This window comes from Haliotis rubra, unplaced genomic scaffold (genome assembly GCF_003918875.1).
Source record: "Haliotis rubra isolate DU_JTF1 unplaced genomic scaffold, ASM391887v1 Scf230, whole genome shotgun sequence".
Lineage (NCBI taxonomy): Eukaryota > Metazoa > Mollusca > Gastropoda > Lepetellida > Haliotidae > Haliotis > Haliotis rubra.
Genome location: NW_025766337.1, coordinates 1,307,501 through 1,330,380, shown reverse-complemented (window position 1 = coordinate 1,330,380; position 22,880 = coordinate 1,307,501). Strand labels below are relative to the sequence as shown.

General features: G+C 40.7%; 2 protein-coding genes and 2 long non-coding RNA genes across 12 annotated transcripts in view; 2 read left to right on the top strand and 2 right to left on the bottom strand.

The window, feature by feature from the left end:
- LOC124278065 (interaptin-like) overlaps positions 1-22,880 on the bottom strand; it is a 280,656-nt gene that overhangs the window by 132,815 nt on the left and 124,961 nt on the right. The window lies entirely within an intron of this gene.
- Positions 645-17,562, top strand: LOC124278073. The gene is made up of 3 exons (XR_006898970.1): positions 645-655; positions 9,831-9,836; positions 17,373-17,562. It is a non-coding gene; the product is annotated as an uncharacterized LOC124278073 (long non-coding RNA).
- LOC124278064 (ankyrin repeat domain-containing protein 1-like) overlaps positions 16,817-22,880 on the bottom strand; it is a 104,142-nt gene continuing 98,078 nt past the window's right edge. For 4 of the 6 annotated variants that reach the window (XM_046713819.1, XM_046713820.1, XM_046713815.1 and 1 more), the window contains 3 exons: positions 18,818-18,880; positions 18,316-18,390; positions 16,817-17,363 (listed from right to left, as the gene is read on the bottom strand). In XM_046713819.1, the coding sequence (XP_046569775.1) occupies positions 16,960-17,363; positions 18,316-18,390; positions 18,818-18,880 (542 nt within the window). In that variant the 3' untranslated portion in view covers positions 16,817-16,959. The remainder of the gene's footprint in view (positions 17,364-18,315; positions 18,391-18,817; positions 18,881-22,880) is intronic. The other 2 variants (XM_046713817.1, XM_046713818.1) reach the window with 2 other exon arrangements.
- The window catches only part of LOC124278067, a 1,480-nt gene continuing 379 nt past the window's right edge, over positions 21,780-22,880 (top strand). The window contains exons 1-3 of one of the 4 annotated variants that reach the window (XR_006898961.1): positions 21,780-21,832; positions 22,139-22,622; positions 22,667-22,880. The exon at positions 22,667-22,880 is cut by the window's right edge and continues 379 nt beyond it. This is a non-coding gene — a long non-coding RNA (uncharacterized LOC124278067). Of the gene's footprint in view, positions 21,833-22,031; positions 22,623-22,666 lie in introns of those variants that run through there. The other 3 variants (XR_006898963.1, XR_006898964.1, XR_006898962.1) reach the window with 3 other exon arrangements.

Below are 22,880 nucleotides of genomic sequence, written 5' to 3'. Positions count from 1 at the left end.
TGTAGTTAACACTGATTGGCTAGATCAGGACAACAGTGCTGATTGGCTAGTTCAGGACAACAGCGTGGTTAACACTGATTGGCTAGTTCAGGACAACAGTGTGGTAAACACCGATTGGCAGATCAGGACAACAGTGCTGATTGGCTAGTTCAGGACAACAGAGTGGTTAACACTGATTGGCTAGTTCAGGACAACAGCGTGGTAAACACTGATTGGCTAGTTCAGGACAATAGTGTGGTAAACACCGATTGGCAGATCAGGACAACAGTGCTGATTGGCTAGTTCAGGACAACAGAGTGGTTAACACTGATTGGGTAGTTCAGGACAATAGTTGGCTTAACACTGATTTGCTAGTTCAGGACAACAGTGTGGTTAACACTGATTGGCTAGTTCAGGACAATAGTTAGCTTAACACTGATTGGCTAGTTCAGGACAATAGTTGGCTTAACACTGATTGGCTAGTTCAGGACAATAGTTGGCTGAACACTGATTGGCTAGTTCAGGACAACAGAGTGGTTAAAACTGATTGGCTAGTTCAGGACAATAGTTGGCTTAAGACTGATTGGCTAGTTCAGGACAATAGTTGGCTTTACACTGATTGGGGTAGTACAGGACAATAGTTGGCTTAACACTGATTGGCTAGTTCAGTACAATAGTTAGCTTAACACTTTTTGGCTAGTTCAGGACAATAGCTGGCTTAACACTGATTGGCTAGTTCAGGACAATAGTTGGCTTAACACTGATTGGCTAGTTCAGGACAATAGTTGGCTTAACACTGATTGGGTAGTTCAGGACAATAGTTGGCTTAACACTGATTGGCTAGTTCAGTACAATAGTTGGCTCAACATTGATTGGCTAGTTCAGGACAATAGTTGGCTTAACACTGAATGGCTAGTTCAGGACAATAGTTAACTTAACACTGATTGGCTAGTTCAGGACAATAGTTGGCTTAACACTGATTGGCTAGTTCAGGACAATAGTTGGCTTAACACTGATTGGGTAGTTCAGGACAATAGTTGGCTTAATACTGATTGGCTAGTTCAGTACAATAGTTAGCTTAACACTTTTTGGCTAGTTCAGGACAATAGTTGGCTTAACACTGATTGGCTAGTTCAGTACAATAGTTAGCTTAACACTTTTTGGCTAGTTAAGTACAATAGTTAGCTTAACACTTTTTGGCTAGTTCAGGACAATAGTTGGCTTAACACTGATTGGGTAGTTCAGGACAATAGTTGGCTTAACACTGATTGGCTAGTTCAGGACAATAGTTGGCTTAACACTGATTGGCTAGTTCAGGACAATAGTTGGCTTAACACTGATTGGCTAGTTCAGGACAATAGTTGGCTTAACACTGCTTGCTAGTTCAGGACAACAGTGTGGTAAACACTGATTGACTAGTTCAGGACAATAGTTGGCTTAACACTGATTGGCTAGTTCAGGACAATATTTAGCTTAACACTGACTGTTGTTTTTATGACAATAGCTTCACTGTTTTTCAATTTTGGAAATGGTTGTTGCAATGATTTGCAACTACAAAGTACTGTTACAAATTACATAAAATGATTTCATTCATTGTTGATGCAATCATTGGGATTCACCAAAGATTTTCCCTGCAAAAACCCCCATGTATAATGTTTATTACATAGCTTAATCAATTCTCAATTTGAAATACAGTTTGCTTGTCCCTGAAGAATTAATGTTAATCAACCTATTCTGCAAAACCTCAGTAACTTGAACTACTAAAAAAGTAGTGTCAGTGTGACCCTCAGTAACATTGCTCATCCCGACATTCACCCAAGTTCTTGATACCTACCGCCCTCTTGTTGAAGTTTGCGAACTGTTTGACGCAGATGTCCCTCACCGTCTCCGGGTCCGATATCAACATCACCGGGTACCGCGCATGGAAGAGCCTGAAGAATACAATGTTGGTGCAAACAGTATACGATCCAACATTTGGGTTTTTTATAACTATTTTAGTTTTAACAGAATTGCGTTGTATCAAAGATAAAAAATGCATACCAACAGCGTTTTACAAATACTTCTCTGAATGGGTATTGAAAAAAAGTGTCTTGTGACGACAGGAGTGTATCAAACTTCCAAATATTTGAAACTATGTAGAAGTTAAGCTTTATGTAACTTTGCCTACGGTGGCTATGAGCTGGACAAGGTTCAAGGTATTTTTTATATGAGCTACAAACTTTACTCTTTCAGGAATCACAAGATCAATTTCAAGTTTGTGAACATTAAGCTGAATTAAACAAACCAATATGGTCCTATTTAATTTAGAGCAATAAAACTGGAAATATTCTGTATGAAATGGGTGTGTACATCACACGCAAATTTGGGACGATCTGATGAATATAATCTGTTTATCACTAAAGGGGGAATCGTACACCAGTGTTCAAGCTGCGGCATTGCGTAATTCATGCATACTATTTGGATCTGATGCAAAAGAAATTATCTGTATGCGCTCATAGGCTGCATTTAAGTAATTTCTTGTAAATCAGTTTTGTGTTTGAGTATCAAAATCTTACGTCATTTACAGATCAAAACGATGTCAACTAAATCTGGACGTTTATCTTTTTGTCATTCGCAACATCTCTGTTATTTTCGTTAGCAGATGAAGCCGAATGTTGTAAGAATGAGAAACCTCGATAATACAGTAAATATCATTAGCTGATTTGTGTTAGCCAGTCGTATCACTTGTCATAAAACAAACACTTGAAAAAGGTTGCTATTGCACTCAATAATCTGATATACTAGTAAGTTGTGATGACTGAAACTGACCCTGGTTTTCACAATATCTGCATCTGTAGGTTATCACATTAAGCACTGGTGTTGATTGTTTTATACCACCAGTTCAACTGATAAAATTCCCAATTCACATCTGATTTATCAATACATATTGTAAGATACCAATAACTTGTCAATTGAACACATCAATAAATATTGTAAGATACCAATAACTTGTCAATTGAACACGTGTGTTTTGTTCAGAAATATTAATCAAAAGAAAATATTAAGAAAGTGGTGTATGAATTTTACATATATTACTCTATTCCTGACCTGAAGAAATATCCTTTTTGGAAAAATGAACAGTTTTAAAACAAAGTAGTGATGTTTAATATTTACATTAACATCACTGGTTGACTGACATACTGATGTATGTATCAATAGATGTGTATTATTATTAATGAGTAACACAAATATTGGAACCTACCCAACGACACGTCCATATTTGTTAATGTACCTAACATCAGATTTCGCTACTCCCTGAAAGTTGAAACAGAGAGTTAACCAAATAACAATGAGGGCCTTCTGACCTAAAGTGTGTGTGTGTGTGTGTGTGTGTGTGAGAGAGAGAGAGAGAGAGAGAGAGAGAGAGAGAGAGAGAGAGAGAGAGAGAGAGAGAGAGAGAGAGAGAGAGAGAGAGAGAGAGAGAATTATAAACAATTATAGATTTGGAACTTATAAACAATTATTTTTTTGAAAACATAATTTCTCTGTTCAAATTGCAAGTTCGTTTTAATTAGTTCATATTGATTTTCCTAGAAGGAGGCATGTGACAACACACAAAACATGGGCTCCCCCATGCTCTAAATATGTTTGACAAAATCGTCTGTTCTGTTGATAACTTCCAAGTTCTCCTGCATGGATCTGACCCGCATGCTCATGACAGAAGTACACAAAATGATATTATTGATTATAATATTCAATTTCACTACAGTGAAGTAATGTCTGATACTTACATCCTTCGCAAAATCTGCCATATTTCCCAGAATTCCTGGGGCTGGTCCAGGAAGCCCCATCTTCCTGAATGTGCTGTGGGTCCAGGTGATGTGGCTGACAGGGTAACAAGGGAAACGGTGCGTCAGATTGAACAGCAAATGTTGTATAACAGTAAACCCATGGTGCTGTTTCTTTCTGTTTTGCTGGACAACGGTGAGTCTATGAGTAAATCTAGTGTCACAGGGGCAGATATGATCCCAAATTGATATTTACACCATCAAGGAGGTTGCCATGCTCATCCCTCCATCCGCACACCATCCTCAGTATCCTGAATCTATTCTATTGTCTAAATCTCATTGGACTTCAAAGACATTGATTGAGAAATGTTTGCAATTCAGCTAGATTACTAGTATAAATGTGAAAAAAAAATCAGGGCCCATTCATTAATTTGCAGAGGTTTGGAGAGAAGAAAGAATATGACCTTCACCTTTGGCTTGTGATATTTTTATGTTATCTTATGTCTTTAAACGTTTTTCATGACAAATTGCAAAGCACTTTTGATATGAAATGTCCCCATGCAGGCTGTGAGTTTGAGGGGTGGTTCATTAGGTGTACTGGATTAAGGTGCTGCAGTTTGTTCTAGTCGAGTTGTTTCCCAAAGGTATGCCAGGATCCTAGGTTCACAATGATTATCATCACTGGTATATCACCACCATTCCTACTGAAACGTGATACTGTTCAAATAAGCTTTCGAATGATAGTCTAAAACATTCCTTACAGGTTGGTTCAATCCCGTGTACTTTAACATAGTGACCTATATATGGAGACTTCTTTAAGTTGTGTACCTGTCAGGCTGTTGGTTACTTACCTGTATAGAGCGATGGTACACCCCACGCCACCATGCAGCCAGACTGAAAGTGCAGACAACTCCACCAACAGAACTTCCATGTTCTCATGTGCCAACTTACTGGAATTTCAACTGCTGTCGAATCTCGACACCTTTTCAGTGCTGGACCCCTCGCTGCCTGACACACTATAAATAGATACACATCCGCGTGCTGACACAAATATCGTCCAATGAAAAGAAGCGTACTACAGGCTACACGAGAGCGTATATTGCACGGCCAGCATTTCATGGAGACCTGTTGACAAGACTTCAGCGGTTCGTATTGACACAGAGTGTGACTAAGACGAGCCAGTCGAGCCCATGATTTAACTACTGATATATCTGGCCTGTGTTTAACGCATCGGATGTGACCAGCTCGATCATTCTCAATGACTCATATCTAAACAAAACATGATGCCTATACCTATAGAGGGATGTCATTGCCACCCTCGACTGACGCTCTGTCCCTGAATAAATACACATCATTTTGATAGTAAAAATAAACCCAGGTAAATTGAAAAGGAGTCCCAGTCAGATGGGACCTGGGGGTATATGTAGGCTTACTTCATTTTGGGTTTCAGCATTGCAGGGAGGGCTAGGCAGTAGAGACTGTGCTATAGACTGTTGTGACACACACACACACACACACACACCCCACCCCCATTTTGTCAAGTAGATCATTATGTTTTTTAAAAACAATTTCTTATGTATCTACAATTCTTTTTTTCTTAGTGAGTGAGTTGGTTTACGCCGCTTTTAGGGGAATGGAACCCTCGTCTTCAGCGTGACGAGTGAACACCTTAACCACTAGGCTACCCTCACCAACCCTATTTTTCTTAGAACCACATAACTGATGTTGGTGGATGCAGCTACTGACAATTTCGATCAGAATGAGGAAACGATTGATGGGAAATGTACAACATACGCCATGGCGATGGTTATTTATCAACGGAATTTCCGTTCTGCTGATGTCCCACCTATTGATTGACTGCAAAAGAAATCCCTCTGTGAATTAGAGGCATCTGGAATGGGACAGAACATTGTGATATTCAAGAAGCCATCAATGCGTCCAGAACCTTGTCTGGCTGTTAATGATAACACTCAGCAATGTCTAAGTTACAAATCATCAGAAAGACAAGATTTCTCGTGGATACTTCTTCAATGTCTCTCTCAGGAAGAACATATTCCGTCATGGTCTGCATTCAGTTCTTTCCTCACCACTAGAAATGTGCTTGTTGCAACTGTTAGGTTCTTGCCAATTATCCATGCATCACCAACATATCTAGCTAAGGTATTCACTACTCTGCAAGTAGTACAGGGAATAGCGGTACGGTGACAGGTCCCCTAATAGCGATATTCTTGCGAACTACCGCCCCTGTCCGAGTACAAAATATTGGTGAATGATGGTGGACCATCATGCGACGTTCGTGAAACTATGATTTTGAGTCAGGTAGCATCGTGTCATGAGGTACAATTTGTAATTCCCCTCGCACGAATCCTCGACACGGCTCGTCATCGAGATAATACAGATTGGGTTCGTCATCTTTGATATCATCGACCATATTTGATCCATAGCACGTTTTCTACTATCTCCCTCGTGTTCACCTGCATGGTACAAATACCTCACGCTGACCTGGTCAGGTAGTGTTTACTCTTTTGTGCGTGGTGCGGACGATTCAGTGATAGATTTTATAGGAGCCATAAAATCTGTAAGGCACCGGTGACTTTCGGCAACCAAATTGCAATTGAACCAAAAAGCCCACGTTTCGAGACATTTCAGTTACTAGAGCGGACTACCAGGATTGGTACTTCCTTTTGCCAACAAATATCCTACATTTCTACAATAAGAGAAGTGCACTCTAATTAGAGACATGTAGGGGGGTAAATATATAGACAAAAATGCCAGGAACCAAGCTATCCGATGAAGCCTATGCCGAGATCTGATCGGGTGGTCTGTCCCTCGGAAAGCAAAGAGAAGTACCACATATCGCAAGTCAGATATATGCAAATCCAGTGCAAGAAACCTCCAATATGACAGAGGGCTTCAAGACCCTGCTAGAGAAGTGTCCACATCTATTCCTTTCCGAAAGAGAGAAACAAATCCTGGAGTGATAGCAGATTCTTCAACAGTTTCTCGAACCCTATTTGCTGTGCTCTCGGCGATTTGTCGAAGCCATTTTGTCTGCCTCTACCCACCCAACCAACTTCGACCTTGAGTGGACAAACTCAGACTCGTTCTTGACAGTGACTGCCTGGAAACTGAGCACAGACAACACAGATGCACCAACTGCCTCGCCACTCTACCACTGGTGCGTTTCCTCTTCAAGCTCGACAACTCTACTTGCAAATGCGGCACCACAGACCACTGCATTTGGAGCAAGAATTGTATTCTCTGGAAAAACAGAGATAAACTATACATTCCCGGCCCGCAACGACTCCCCCTACTCAACTTCTCCCACTCGAGGTGCTGAAACAATCATGATCCCTACTGTATCTCAAACATAGAGAAACTGTACGACAGTGACTGCCTCTTCTGGCACCTGTAATACAAACGCCTCCTCGACAAATTGGTGGACAATTGTCCATACGGGAAAGATTCTTGTATCTTCCAGCAGCTAGCGGGGAAAGCAGAACCACCACCACGGGGATGAGACAATGTTTGACTGGTCCAAGGATATGGAAGTGGCAGTGGCAGACGTTTTGCTATAGCTTCTGCAAGCATGCATATGAAAGCACACATAATTTTTTATTTTTTCGCCATGTGGAAGGGGTCCCTAGGTTTGGGCATTGCTGTCTTTTCATTGGCCGGTGTTCCGATCATCCAGTGAGCAGTGCTTCCAGGTCCTATGGACAACCTTCCAGACAAATATGGCGGCTATCGAAATGTAAGTAAACTTTTGAGTCGATTCTACCATCTGTGCCACCTTCTGTATATCCAGACGGGTCTCTTCTTGTTGCTCCTCGATGTTTTCTGTTTCCTCCTGGAGGTCATCATCATCGTCATTGTCCAGCCTAGAAAAGATGTCGACCAAAATCATTCATGGTTTGCTCGTAGAGCCTTTTGGACCTGATACCGCATTTCTTCTTCATCCAATAAATCTGTGCCATCCGCGGTGTGCTCCCGGCAGCAAAGGTTCATTAGATCACACTAGTCCCCTGCAGGAAGAAGTAGTTCTTCTCGAAACCATAGTCTACCATAGTTCGTAGAGGCTTTTGGACCGGATACCGCATTGCTTCTTCATCAAAGAAATCTGTGCCATCCGCGTTTTGCTCCCGGCAGCCAAGGTTCATTAGAGCACGCTAGTCTCCTGCAGGAGGAAGTAGTACTTCTCGAAACAACTTAGGATAACAGGAAGAAAACTGTCACCAACGTTTGCGTACCGGGACAACTACCTTAGTGCTACTTAGGATAATCCGAGGCTGATTTTGATCTTCATCTTGACACAATACCATTGTTTCAGGCTGCTGGTCGCACGCTGTATTCTAAATTCACCCTTGTCTATGTGTCTGAAATGAAGAATTTGGGCAAAACACAACCAGACTTATATGATCAGTTACAAGCAGGAGCTTTTCTGGTCAGGAGAACTGGTACCAACAGATCAAGCACTTGAACAAACAATCAATCGTAGATGCAAAAGTACAGGGGGTATAATTGGCTTCACATTGTGGAAGGGTGCCCTTACCAGATGGCTACTTACCAGGCACATAACAGGAGAATATTTATCTTCATTCGAGAACAAGAGCAATGGCAGAATCCTTTTGACTTGAATATTGTACCAAAGGACTTAATTAGCATTGTTACAGGCTTTGTTGCAGGGAAGGAGGTTGAGTGTTCTCTCATCAACTGTATTGACAAAGGATCACAGATTACACACCATCGACGATTGTTAGCTTTGGGAGCCTCTCACTCGCTTAAACTTATTTACTTTCTCAGATTGCAAAGGGAAGAAGCATAGTGAAAGTATTACCTCAGCTACAGATTCAGAGGGTTTGTTCCGGTGCTTGTTTTCAGTTGCATCTACAGAGATGCTGACCTAGCAAATCTACTAACACATGAGCTAGCAAGTGTTCCTCTATCTCTGTGTACCAATGAAGGAATACCATGTAAAACAAAGAAGGCAGAGCTTGGTAAGAAAATAGAATCAGTAATCTCCAGACTGATGCACAAGGTAAATCACAAACATCATACCTAATTGATGGCATGGCAATGCCAGGACCTTCAATGAAAGATATTTCAAAACCTTTGATGATATTGCTGAGCTTCTTAGAAAGCGCCATTGTTTCCAGTCACCAACCCATGTTGTATCTGGATCCCGCAATGTTCCACATTATCATCGGTGTCTTACCAACAACGCTAACAAAACAGCAATCGTGAACCATGAAAGTTCCTATGTTGGTTCTAACATGCACGAGAGAATCAAAGATGAACAGAAGCTAATGGTTTGTGGTGGATTCACTGATGGCAAAGTTGTCAAATCAGTCAGGTCACAAGGTATTGAAGAAATCATCCACTTGTTCTCAACACAGGAGGCTGACACCAAAACTAATTCCGCTTGCAATCTATGAGAGTTCCTCGAATCATGCACTGTGGTGAGATGTAATGACACTGATGTCCTGGTACTTTTGTTGTACTATTGTACCCTTGGACTTATGGAAGGAAGGTGTTACATGCATTGTGGATACATGGGCAATACTGTGAACCAAGCGCGCTTCATACCAGTTTTAGAGATATGTCACATCTTGGGTGAAAGTGTGTGTCTTTGTCTATCAACAGCACATGTGTTCACTGGATGTGACACAACATCTTGCATATATACGATAGGCAAGAAGACACCTTTCAACACACCGTGTAAGCATATCGGAATGTTGACTGGCCTAGAACAGTTTGGTCTCTCTAATTCGGTACCGGTGAAGGTCCGGGTTAGAATGTGCCTTCAATAACCCATGCTTGTGGTAAGAGGCGACTACCGGGATCGGGTGGTCAGGCTTGCTGACTTGGTTAGTATGTCATCGGTTCCTAATTGCGTAGATCAGTGCTTATGTTGTTGATCACTGGGTTGTCTGGTCCAGACTCGATAATTTAAAGACTGCCGCCATATAGCTGGACTATTGCTGAATGCGGCGTAAAACTAAACTCACTCTGTTTCGGACACAACACCAACTGTTGCTGGCGCTGTATGGAAATGTCAGAGATGAATTTACGACTCTTGACGAGCTGCAAGTACAAACTGCAACCACCACAGATAAGCCTGCCTCGTGTCTTCCCCCCGACTTAAGATGCTTTCAGGCAGCATGTAATGGGATGTCAATTTGTGTGGTGTCACAGCCATGTTAGTCAGCCGATTTGCCACCTCCTACTTCTTGTTGATGGAAATTGAATGAAGGAAATTCCATAGTTCCTGTGATGTTCTTGAAAGATGCTGCACCTAATGAGAGATTTGATCCATCTATACTGCGTTGACTCTCATGATCAGTGCTCAACTTGAGGAGAGTGCCAGTGCTTGCCACATGGTATCAGTGCATGTAATTGTGGTTCAGCCTGTAAAAACGGAAAAGCTTACTCTGAAGTACAATAAAGAGACCCTTGGCAGAATTTGTTTAAATGTTTTTCATATGAGCTTGACGCAGTTTCAGTTTCTGTCCTTCGGGTTTTCAGGTGTCAGGACTTCTCTTCATTAAAAGTGTGCTCAGAAAGGCTGTTGGTATATGTCTTTATCGCTGAGATCATTTGTTTTGTCACTGCAAATTGATTTTCTGACTGAGATGTCTGGAAACCAGTTAGTCTAACATTATGATCTTTCCTGTGCTCTTATAAATGATGTTGTGAGGGATGATTACATCTGATGATATTTACATAACTGTAAAATACAACATAAAGATGCATTCATTTGTGTCCTGGCAACAATTTGTGTCTGAAGTGATCACATTTTTTGCTGTGCATTACAAGTTATAATGGCGTTCTGTATAAAACATGTGATTGAGAATAAAATATAATGCCATGTTCATGTAACCTTGACCTTTGAACATTTATATTTTCTTGTTTGTAAACAACCAACTTACATGTTATAAGTCAATCACTGACATAATTATGTCAAGTAAGGTTTTCATGATTCATCGACTCATTTGAACCATGACTTTGACCTTTGAAAATATCTATAATATCTGAAGGTCATACATAATTAGATCCCCACCATTTAACAGTGGGACCCCAAAAAGAATAACACTAATTGAACATGTAATGCAGTCGGCTCTAAGACATTTTATAAACTGCCGGTATTGACTTTTAGTCCAGGTTTGACCTTGAAGGTGTTTCTTCAAATGTACTTTATCAACCGGAGTCATGAATCACACGGACACCTGTGAGCACTCTTGAAATCTATGTTTAGTTACATAAAGGCATAATATAATGCATTTCCATGATACAATTAAAAATCCATGGTAACCATGGAAACATGATGACTCCCATGTGTCTTAGCAATTACTAGCCTGAGATGTATTTTGCTAGAAAGCTAAGTCTGTGAGGTGTCTTATAATAACACACACACGGTGCTGTATTTAATAGATACACAGCAGTTAATAAAGATGCGAGATATAAGATAGAATGTCAAGTAAGAATAGCAACTGTAATCGGATGCTTGGATCAGCACAAACATTCGCAAAAATGATGAAATCACTATTCATAGCGGAGACTCAGCCATTTATATGTAGCAGTTATGTTCTCTGAAACACAGCATGGTTACCATAGAAACGCCCCAAAATGACTTGTTGCCTGTCACTTTCAAATCTGGCAACAATGGTTTTGGAAGACTAGAGATTCCAAGCTTTCCAACGGTACCAAATACATCTTGCTATACCTTCGGTAGACGTGTTCCAATTGTTTACACCCCAAACCACTGCTCTATCAATAAACATTTTTTAACCCTTTTGAATATTTGCTACCACCACGAAGATCTGCACCCGAGACGGCTCCACTCAGGCTCGAGCCCTAAGCTTCCACGCTCTCTTTTTCTTGTTCGGTTTCTTTCGTTTTAAGGCTTGCTGCCATAAATCAGTTCTGTTCGGAAAGTTATTATGGCTAAAATGGCGAAAAGGGAGAGCAAAACGCCCATTACAGGTTCTACTACACTAAATACAACTTAGCTGCTCCCTGAGACAGTATCGTATGTAAACGTCAGTCCTGATGGAGGCATATGACAGCTGTGATTAGATGATATTGTGTAAGATGTTTATGTTTTTTTAAATGTACATCCATCCAGTCATTAAGACTGACCACATTTTGTAATATCTACTACTGCCTTTTTTAACACGATGACTGAAACACGCTGAATGTGTGCACAGATATTTTCAGGTAGGTGACATTTCAACCTCCACACTCAGGCGCAGTGATAACATGGACTGTGCAAGATGTGAGGAATCTGTCTGGCCTGTGGCAGAGGTACTATCCTGGCCCAATGGAACTCTGGGTAGGAGAGTGTTCAGCTTCCAGTACACAGAAAATTATGGAATCCTGGAAGGGACATTGTCGCGTTGTCGCCCTCTCAAATACAAGCAAAATTAAACAAACGCGACATTTCGCCCATTTGTCGCATTGTCTCCTCACCGCTCCTCTCCTTCTGCTCCTCTCCTCTCCACTTTTCTCCTCTCCTCTCCTCTCCTCTCTCCTTCCTCTCTCTCCTCCTCCTCTACCTCTCCTCTCCTCTACACTCCTCTCCTCTCCGCTCCACTCCACTTTCACTCCTCACTCACTCACTCAAGGTTTAGGGAACTTGGTAAATTAGCAAGATATTTCATTACAATAATGTGTTGTGACGTCTGTTTTTCAGTTCTATTTGAATCCTATATTATTTATAATAATAATAATATACCAAGTGATACACATGTACTTGTATCGTTTCAAACATACACCTACTCAATCATAATAATTTTCATCAAAATGGCCAGTTTCAATACATCCACCCCATTCACCAAGAACTCTTAACCCACAGACTTCACGGCCGCATTTATTATTACTCTGAGTTCGATCCCTGTGTATCTTAGCCCTTTAAAAACATCTAAACATAATCATCCTTGTAATAGTTTTGAAATTCCGCGGTAACTAATAAAACGCGACGCGACAATGCGACAACGCGACGATATTCGACTAAAATGCGATTATAACGTATTTGACGCGACAATGCGACAACGCGACATTTTGATGTTGCGTTGTCGCATTGTCGCGTGTCTAAAACCTTTGTTAAAATATTGATTATAGAATACATTATATAACCACAGGAGTTCGAATCACTGTTTGGACAATACAAATAAAAATCTAGACTTTTGCAATTGTATTATGTTTTTTTAATGTTATGATTAACCTATATTTCAAATTTGAACGAGATCGGTGAAGAAATGAATTTTTAAGAAAATTCTACCGTTACACTCAAAACCTTATCGAAAACCGGACAGCCCGACTATTTTAACGTGCGGTTCAATCAAAACTTACGTTTTTCACAAAACATTGTTTTGAGCTTGTAAGTTATTCTTTTACCTTTCTGCTCATTGTATTCAATTTGTCTACCCGCTTTTGATATTTGAACACTGACCCTCGCATTAGCACTACCCTCTGCTTTGAAAAAATGTCTGGCCTCTCTTCGGTAAACATTGACAGTTTCCGTAAATCTTTCCGTGTACGAAAACGTTATTTATGCAGGTTCGAGACACAAAAATCGTTACAATAACAAAGACCCCATTTTCAACACCGACATGTGCGTTGATATTTCCTGCCAGCTCGGTATTGTGTCAAAATCGTACACATAAAACATGGATCTGAACGATCACATTGATTGAATATAGTTAGCATCTTTATTTTAACATAGTTGATGACGTATAATTCGATGATTTGGTCCCATTTTCTCCTGTTGTTTGCTGGAAATAAACTAAACACCCAGTAACAGTAACTAGAAAATTGTTGTTTACCACATTATGTAATCAATAATAAATAGATCTAATACATGTGTAACACATAACTGATTAATTCAACCATTTATTTTTGACAATGTATGTGAAGAAGAATATATTTATTATTTTTTACTCATTTTGCATATGTCATTGCAAAATAACATCTATTTCTATTCTTCCATTTTGCATGAGGTTGATCACGGTGATGGAATATACATAAAGATCTTCAGCGACCATGGCATTACAACATCTGCGTGAAAAGATGCTAAAAGCGGCGTAAAACCAAACTCAGTCAGTCAGTCTTCAAATCATGAGACCATGTATAAGTATTTCCACACAAAGAACAGAAATCCGTCTTGATGTTTCTCCTCAAAAGGTCAGTGACAGAACAACAAGGTTCTGGGCTATTCATACCTCCATTCATTGGCTCTTCTCTGATTCTCCCATGACCATAGACCAGACTGGTTACACCATCTTCGGGAAGATATCGCTTGTCATTGAAGGGAGACGACCAAATATCAGTGCATAAAATGGGTTAATATGGGAAATGCTAATGGAACTATATTATTAAATTAATTGTTGTGATTGCACGTGTAAAAATGACTGTAAAACTTAGTGATAACGTTTTTTCGGTTTTTATCAACATGGTTTACAACCACTGACCTAGTTCTACAGGTCACGTCTGTTGTACATAGCCAGGCGTGTATGCACAGGCTAAGACTCGAAATATATTATAAGATACAAGTGGACAGACATTACACTATATATAAAACTATGTATAAACCTGGGACAGCCTTCTGTTCAGTTGGGAAGACGTATGTATGTAGCCTGTTACAGATTCGTAGGACAGTAAGGACTGAGTTTTTATGACAAGGCATGCTTACATGACGATCTGAAAAAATATGACTGTTGATCTCACAGATTATATGGATTATGCGATACTGTGGATAAATAATAATGAACAGGTGACGTCACTGGCGTTGGGTGTTCTGGTACTCTTATTTCTACCACTACTAAATGCAGCAAAGACGCACCGTGTCTTGACTGACAGCGAATCCCTCTTGTATGCATTTCAGATGCATAAGCTTGTAACCACATATTTGTCCTGATTCTTCTATAACATTTGTTATATTTGGGATTACACTTTCTTAGTAAAGTACAATTCTAGTACTTTTGTTGGGTTGAGTCCCATCAAGGATGGCATCCAATCGCCAGCCATCCGCCAGCACACGAAGTCAGCCGGCTCACCCACCGCGACTTCCAGCCACCGCTGGCGATTAGGTGCCTGACTCTGAGGGTGTGGGTTCGAAACCCGGATGGGACTCAACCCGACAAAAGAACTAGAATCTGTACTTTACTAAGAAAGTGTAATCCCATATACTAGTATAACATAGGTTACATCTGACCACTTTCTAAATGACACTGTGTAATCACTGGTTCTTCTACCTCTTCTACCTCTTTCACTAGTATGTCTTCGCCTACACAGATTCAGTCGTTTTGGTTTCCTTTTCAAAGTCTTCATGCTGATAATGATGCCATTTACATGGGCCAAACAAGACACAATTTCTTAAAACTGGATGTCCAACATGAAACAAATGCATATGCTTTCATCCATGACTTCATCCAAGATGCTAAACCCAAACAGAAGAAGTGAATGACTACTGGTTGACTTTTTCATACATATTTATAAGATCCTTAAGTCCTAATTAGGATATATGAAGTCCTAATTAGGATATATTAAGTCCTAATTAGGAGATACTAAGTCCTAATTAGGAAATAGTATCACCTTATTAGGAGATAGCTATGTCCTAATTAGGAGATGTTAAGTCCTAATTAGGAGATAGTATCACCTAATTAGGAGATAGCTAAATCCTAATTAGGAGATATTAAGTCCTAAGGAGATATTAACTCCTAATTAGGAGATAAAAAAAATTCTGACTGTGGCACTAGGACGCTTCCGTACATTGTCGCGTGTCGCGTTTTAGTGAATTTTTAGACTTCTTTTTACACATCTTAGCTAGGGCGACGCGCGACAACGCAACATATTTTGACCTTGAAAATTGTCGCTATGTCGCGTGTCGCCATTTGGAGGAATAGAAAAATATTATTCAAAACGCGACATCGCGCCAATACGACAAATGGGCGAAATGTCGCGTTGTCGCGATGTCGCGTGTCGCGTTTTGGTTTATTTTACCTCACTTTACTTGTTTTTGACAACGCGACAATGCAACATAGCGACAATGTCCTTTCTAGGATTCCACAGAAAAAGAATCGGTTAACCAAGTCAAAATATGTTTTTTTATTTCAGCTCTCAGACCAAACTGTGTATATATGTACGTGTAATGGTTTTCAAGTAATTAAACGCCCTGTTTATTGTTCAAGAACACATAAGGTTACTACGGAAGTTTATGGGAAAAAGTAAGGTTTTGTGTATCCAAACTCGCTTGGGACACGGAACCATGCTGAGGTATAGATCTACTGTTTCTTTTCAAGTGTGACTTATGATTTCGCACATCGGGTCAGCAAAATCAATTAAAAACCATCATCAATCAAGGCAAAGACGTATATATTCGTCTTTGATCAAGATAATCCGCTCAAATTGAATGTTATACAATTTCGTTACACTGTGTACAGAAATGAGAACGTTGTAACACTTTATATACACGTGTACATGTTGGGGACCGCCACGTCAACACAGCGCGGTACTGGACGAAACACAGAACCACCCCACCAGGTTGTAGGAAGGTTGAATTTATTTTAAACGTTAAAGACTTTACAAGGAAATACTCCCTGTTAAATTTCAGCAGCAGTATTTTGCACTTAAAAGTGAATCTATATGGAAACACGTGCTTGGCTTTGACACTAACATCAACATCAGCATTGTACTGGCGTATGCATACTTCTGGCGTAACGACAGCATTGTGCCTCCGATATCGTATTTTGTGGAGAAACAACGCATTGGTGTACGGCCGTGACCGCAGTGGCGTGACGTCATCAGCAGTGTGACGTCACTGTCATTATACATTTAGCGCCACATCAGCTTCGTCTGAGGTCACAGAGTTCACCGACATATAAACAAACAAATTGTTGCATAGTTCAAGAATAATTTTAAACTTATTTGCCATTAAATAAACACAGAAATATGTTACGAGATGTGGTGTTTATATACTAACCTCATAATATCTGTATTTACACTCAGTCAACAATCTTCTTACCTGATCATGAAAACATCCACATGAAAACAAATGACAAAATGTCTGAAAATGTTTTCAACAAGTTTTATTTCTCCTCAAACACAACAATAATTCTAACCTTGGTCCCACAATGTAAATACGACGACGTGCACGGCACACACCACGTCACTGTCAGTAACAGCCTCATCACTGTCTACACCACACCACACGACTTCACCGAGCAGCACGTGACACGAGATCCACCAGTTGATGTCCCCTGCCACTCGCCACGTCGGCCGCTGTCTCCCCGTCGTTGTTCCTGGCGTTGACGTCCACCCCGTCCTGGGACAGTATCAACTCCACCGTCCCCACGTCGCCTCCCACACAGGCCCAGTGAAGGGTGTTGTTACCGACCACGTCCACCAGTGACACATCAGCTCCTCTACTCAGTAGCAGCTCCACCATCTCTCTGTATCCCCCAAGTGCTGCCATCATCACCGGTGTCAGGCTCCTCCCTCCTCTATAGTTGACGTCTACCTGTCCGAGATCCAGGACACGCTTCACCTCGGCCATGTCCCCATCACAGCAGGCATCAAGGAGGGCGTCAACATGGCGGGGGTTGGAGTCTTTCTGTGTCACTGTAACAGAAACTTGTACATTGTACACGTGATGTCACTGTCTATCAATACAATACAGCAAATAATTGTACATTGTATCTAATATGCGTGGATCGAATGTCAGGTGTAAATTTTGTCAATTTTGTAACGTCTGGAACAGTGCTTATCTGGTGAATGAAAACACATTTCACATTCTGTATTTACTGTTTCAACTCCCTCACAATAACTTATCCTGATCTGTGATACAAGTGTTGACACTGGCTTGACATTCCAGTACCACAGTCCTGCCTACTGCTCTCACCTCAATGACGTGGAACACTAACTTATCCTGATCTGTGATACAAGTGTTGACACTGGCGTGACATTCCAGTACCACAGTCCTGCCTACTGCTCTCACCTCCTTGATGTGGAACAATAACTTATCCTGATCTGTGATACAAGTGTTGACACTGGCGTGACATTCCAGTACCACAGTCCTGCCTACTGCTCTCACCTCCTTGACGTGGAACACTAACTTATCCTGATCTGTGATACAAGTGTTGACACTGGCGTGACATTCCAGTACCACAGTCCTGCCTACTTCTCTCACCTCCTTGATGTGGAACAATAACTTATCCTGATCTGTGATACAAGTGTTGACACTGGCGTGACATTCCAGTACCACAGTCCTGCCTACTGCTCTCACCTCCTTGACGTGGAACAATAACTTATCCTGATCTGTGATACAAGTGTTGACACTGGCGTGACATTCCAGTACCACAGTCCTGCCTACTGCTCTCACCTCCTTGATGTGGAACAATAACTTATCCTGATCTGTGATACAAGTGTTGACACTGGCGTGACATTCCAGTACCACAGTCCTGCCTACTGCTCTCACCTCCTTGACGTGCAACAATAACTTATCCTGATCTGTGATACAAGTGTTGAAACTGGCGTGACATTCCAGTACCACAGTCCTGCCTACTGCTCTCACCTCCTTGATGTGGAACACTATCGTCAGCTGCTCTCACTGTGGCGGTGGTCCCCATCTCCTTAACGTCACTCGAGGCTGAAGAAAAACAGTTAGGTTTCAGAAATGACAAACGAGTTCTACACTTTATATCAGATCTACATTATATCAACATTATATTTACTATATACAATATATTCAGTTGATTTAGTATTGCGTCAATACGTGAATATCCAGTTGGTCTGTAATACTAGATCTATACATCAAATACTCAGGTTTTAGTACAATGTCTATACAATATATTCACATGGTTTTAAGTACCAGATCTACGCAGTACATTCATGTGATTAATTCTATAACAATAACAATCAGGTACAAGTTTGTTCATTAGTCTGAGCTAGTTTTCTAATATTTAAGTTACCCCCAGAGCCAGTAAAGTTGGGTCTGTATCTAATACTTATTTTATCACCAAACAAATTTACTATACTGTACCAAACACAATGTTCAGACAGTCTCCAAGTTTTACCTCCATGTTGTTCAGCTTCATCCCCGGCTTGTTGATAGACCCCTGTCTTGAAGTCACCAGACACTGGAGGAGAGAATATGATACTTAGAAGATTAGACTTCATGTAATCTACATTCTAACAGAGAATGGTAACAATATGTTCCACCTGCCCTATTGACAGCTATCAATACATACACTGCTTGTAAAACATATGGATAGTTCAACGACTAATTTTAACTAATATAACATGGAACATGTTGGTGATAATATATCATTGCATTGAAACGAAAGGTTTAAGAAGTTAATAATGTGTTTTTTTTCTTCTCTCTATCACTTGTCGCTTTCTAACAGAAGAGAAACAGGTCTCCCTGCAGATACAACGGTCTCATTCAGTACTGCAAGTGCACCAAGTTTACCGTCACGTTTACAGGGATTGGGATAGAGAACTTTGACCGCCATTTTCAGGATTATTAGCCATTTTCTGAATTTAGAATGGGCCACTGCCCTTGTATCAATAGTAAACTTCCAAAATTTTAATGGGCCATTGTTTATTATATGTGCAAAATGGCCCACGGCCCCTGCCTTTTCCAATCCCTTCTTTTAACCCGCATGGTCTATCAGCTGGTTTGTTTACCGCTTTCTGCCGCGCTGTGATTACGTCGCGGTTTAAAAATGTATACATTGTATAAAGACTGTCACAACGTCCGTATTTCTGCATACAGTGTAACCAAATTGTATAACATTCAACTGGGGTCGATTGTCGTTTCAACATCACGTTTTATCAACAAATCCCAAAAGTAAGCCATCAGTATAAGTGCGGGCATTCAAGCTATTCATGTGGTTAGTCAAGTCAAGTAAGCGCCCTTGTTTGAAATGTACAGTCTGTAGATGTCCAACAATCAAAGCATCGTGTCACTGACCACTTACTTGTTCTTCGGGTGTTACGAACTGTTGTTAATGGTTAAAGTCTAATTAAGATCTTGAAACCTGATTAATTTTCATGAATTAACAAGAATTTTAATAGTTATGTTTCAAAGGCGCATAAAAAAAGAATAGGCTGTTTTTAGAATTTCAAAGTAACTTGCGTAGATAAAAGAAGAAACTAGTTTTTTTACAATACATGCCAGTTGTAGATTTAATCAGTACATTGATCGAAAGTGAAACTTACGAAAATACTACATACATACAAATCTCAAGAAATGTGTTTCAATTAAAACATACTAAAGATTTACTACTTAAAATCAATTTAAAACCAGATATCGCCGTCTCACCGTATTTCGCATTTAGAAGTAGAGCTTTGCCCAAAATATAATTTTGGGGAGTGTATGTAATGCGCCTTTTATCATATTGTTTTCTACCTTAGAAATCTAGTATAACTATGTTCTCTTAAGGACAAACAACGCGATGGTTTATTTCAAGTGAAGTTTTCCATTTAATTTCATTTTACCAAATGAAATGTTTGAAATAGATATTGACCGCAGATAAATGAAACTAACGTTAATGTTTTCCCCATAAAACTAAAAACAAAATAATTAAATACTGAACTATGGAAATGAAGCTGGCAACATATATTGTAATTTTCTGTATTTTCCCCATTAATCTATATTCGTGAATTCTTCTGTGTCGTTTGTCATGACTAAACTACAGTCTGAAGGGAACACATACAAGTTCACATTGTGAAAGTAATGAAAAGACCAACACAAAATGCATTCATCTAGCTCCAAGACAGATTTGTCTCCATCTCTGCACAAACCCACATCTACATGCAGACCCAGTGCTTCGCGACTTGAATTCCTGCACAACGTTCACATTTTAGCAGACAACAAATGTGCCTCAGAAAAATAGCCTCGACAGCCAGGGTGGTAAACATACATATTTGCCGTAGTATTTACACGTGTTGAAATAACATCTTATACATTTTGATGAAACTTAACAGATATGGCGACATACAAACGAAACAATAACCCATGTTTATGATGACTGCCTCCACATTTTCAGTTCACTTACCCTGACATTACATCTCATACAAGATTCACATTCCCCGCACTTCTGCCTCTCCGAAAACCTGCCGTGTCATGGCCCAGTGCTCGATATATGACGTCACTACATGACGTAACTTGCCAGATAGATGCAATTTCGCGGCAGTGACCAGCGAGCAGTTCTATGTTCTTTAATCTTATTTGTGACTGGCGGAACGTGACGGAAATACGAGGCTTGTTATAATCGTTGTTGGGTTGAACTTTCTATACCAAACATGCTGACATTACTGCCCTTACTTAGCACTACAAAAACGTCCATAAATATCGATATTATTCATCTTGTTAGATCTTCTACGAATTCATTTATTTCGCTTCTATATTCCTCCGTTGTATTCCCTGCTAAATATATATTTGTTCTTTGTTTTAGTGAAAAGTGAAATATATAATCATCGATAGCATTTGCTCGTGCGTTAAAAAAGATATCTGTGAGCTGGCTTATTATTATAGTATCTAAAGTTGTTGAAGTCATGGGCTCAATTACATGTCATTAATAATGGGAATTTGATCATTTAAAGAGTAAAATGGCAAAGAGATCAAGTTCGCACGATATAAACTTTCACACAGTCTTCACTGAGATTTTGCCAATCGAACGCTCTCACCAGATGAAACATAATATAATAATATTTCTTATAATGTGACTAAAACGTGTGTTGCTATGTGCGTACGTACGGGTGGGAACGGGGATGGGGTTCAGGGAGAAGGCGCATTGATGTGCGTGTTTGTTGTAGGAGGTACGGTGTTCTGTGTGTGCGTGTGTGTTTTAATGGGGAAAAGGTGTGCTGTTATATGTGTACGTACGTGTGTGTTGGATGGGGGGAGGAGGTGTATTGATGTGTTTGTACGTGTGTGTTGGATTGAGGAAGAAGGTGTTTTGTTGTTCGTGTCAGTGTGTGTCGGATAGGGGAAGGAGGTGTGTTCCTGTGTGTGTACGTGTGTTTTGGATGGGGAAGGAGGTGTGTTGATGTGTGTGTACGTGTGTGTTGGATGGGGGAAGGAGGTGTGTTGATGTGTGTGTACGTGTGTGTTGGATGGGGAAGGAGGTGTGTTGATGTGTGTGTATGTGTGTGTTGGATGAGGGAAGGAGGTGTGTTGATGTGTGTGTACGTGTGTGTTGGATGGGGGAAGGAGGTGTGTTGCTGTGTGTGTATGAGTGTGTTGGATGAGGGAAGGAGGTGTGTTGATGTGTGTGTATGAGTGTGTTGGATTAGGGAAGGAGGTGTGTTGATGTGTGTGTACGTGTGTTTTGGATGGGGAAGGAGGTGTGTTGCTGTGTGTGTATGTGTGTGTTAGATGAGGGAAGGAGGTGTGTTGATGTGTGTGTACGTGTGTGGTGGATGGGGGAAGGAGGTGTGTTGCTGCCTGTATACGTGTGTGTTGGATAGGGGAAGAAGGTGTGTTGATATGTGCGTATGTGTGTGTTGGGTGAGGGAAGGAGGTGTGTTGCTGTGTGTGTACGTGTGTGTTGGGTGAGGGAAGGAGGTGTGTTGCTGTGTGTGTACGTGTGTGTTTGGTGAGGGAAGGAGGTGTGTTGCTGTTTGTGTAAGTGTGTGTTGGATGGGGGAAGGAGGTGTGTTCCTGTGTCTGTAAGTGTGTGTTGGATGAGGGAAGGAGGTGTATTGATGTGTTTGTACGTGTGTGTTGGATGGAGGAAGAAGGTGTTTTGTTGTTGGTGTCAGTGTGTGTTGGATGGGGGAAGGAGGTGTGTTCCTGCGTCTGTAAGTGTGTGTTGGATGGGGGAAGGAGGTGTATTGATGTGTTTATACGTGTGTGTTGGATGGAGGAAGAAGGTGTTTTGTTGTTGGTGTCAGTGTGCGTTAGATTGGGGAAGGAGGTGTGTTGCTGTGTGTGTACGTGTGTTTTGGATGGGGGAAGGAGGTGTGTTGCTGCGTCTGTAAGTGTGTGTTGGATGAGGGAAGGAGGTGTTTTCCTGTGTGTGTACGTGTGTGTTGAGTGAGGGAAGGAGGTGTGTTGCTGTGTGTGTACGTGTGTGTTGGATGAGGGAAGGTGTGTTGCTGTGTGTGTACGTGTGTGTTGGGTGGGGGAAG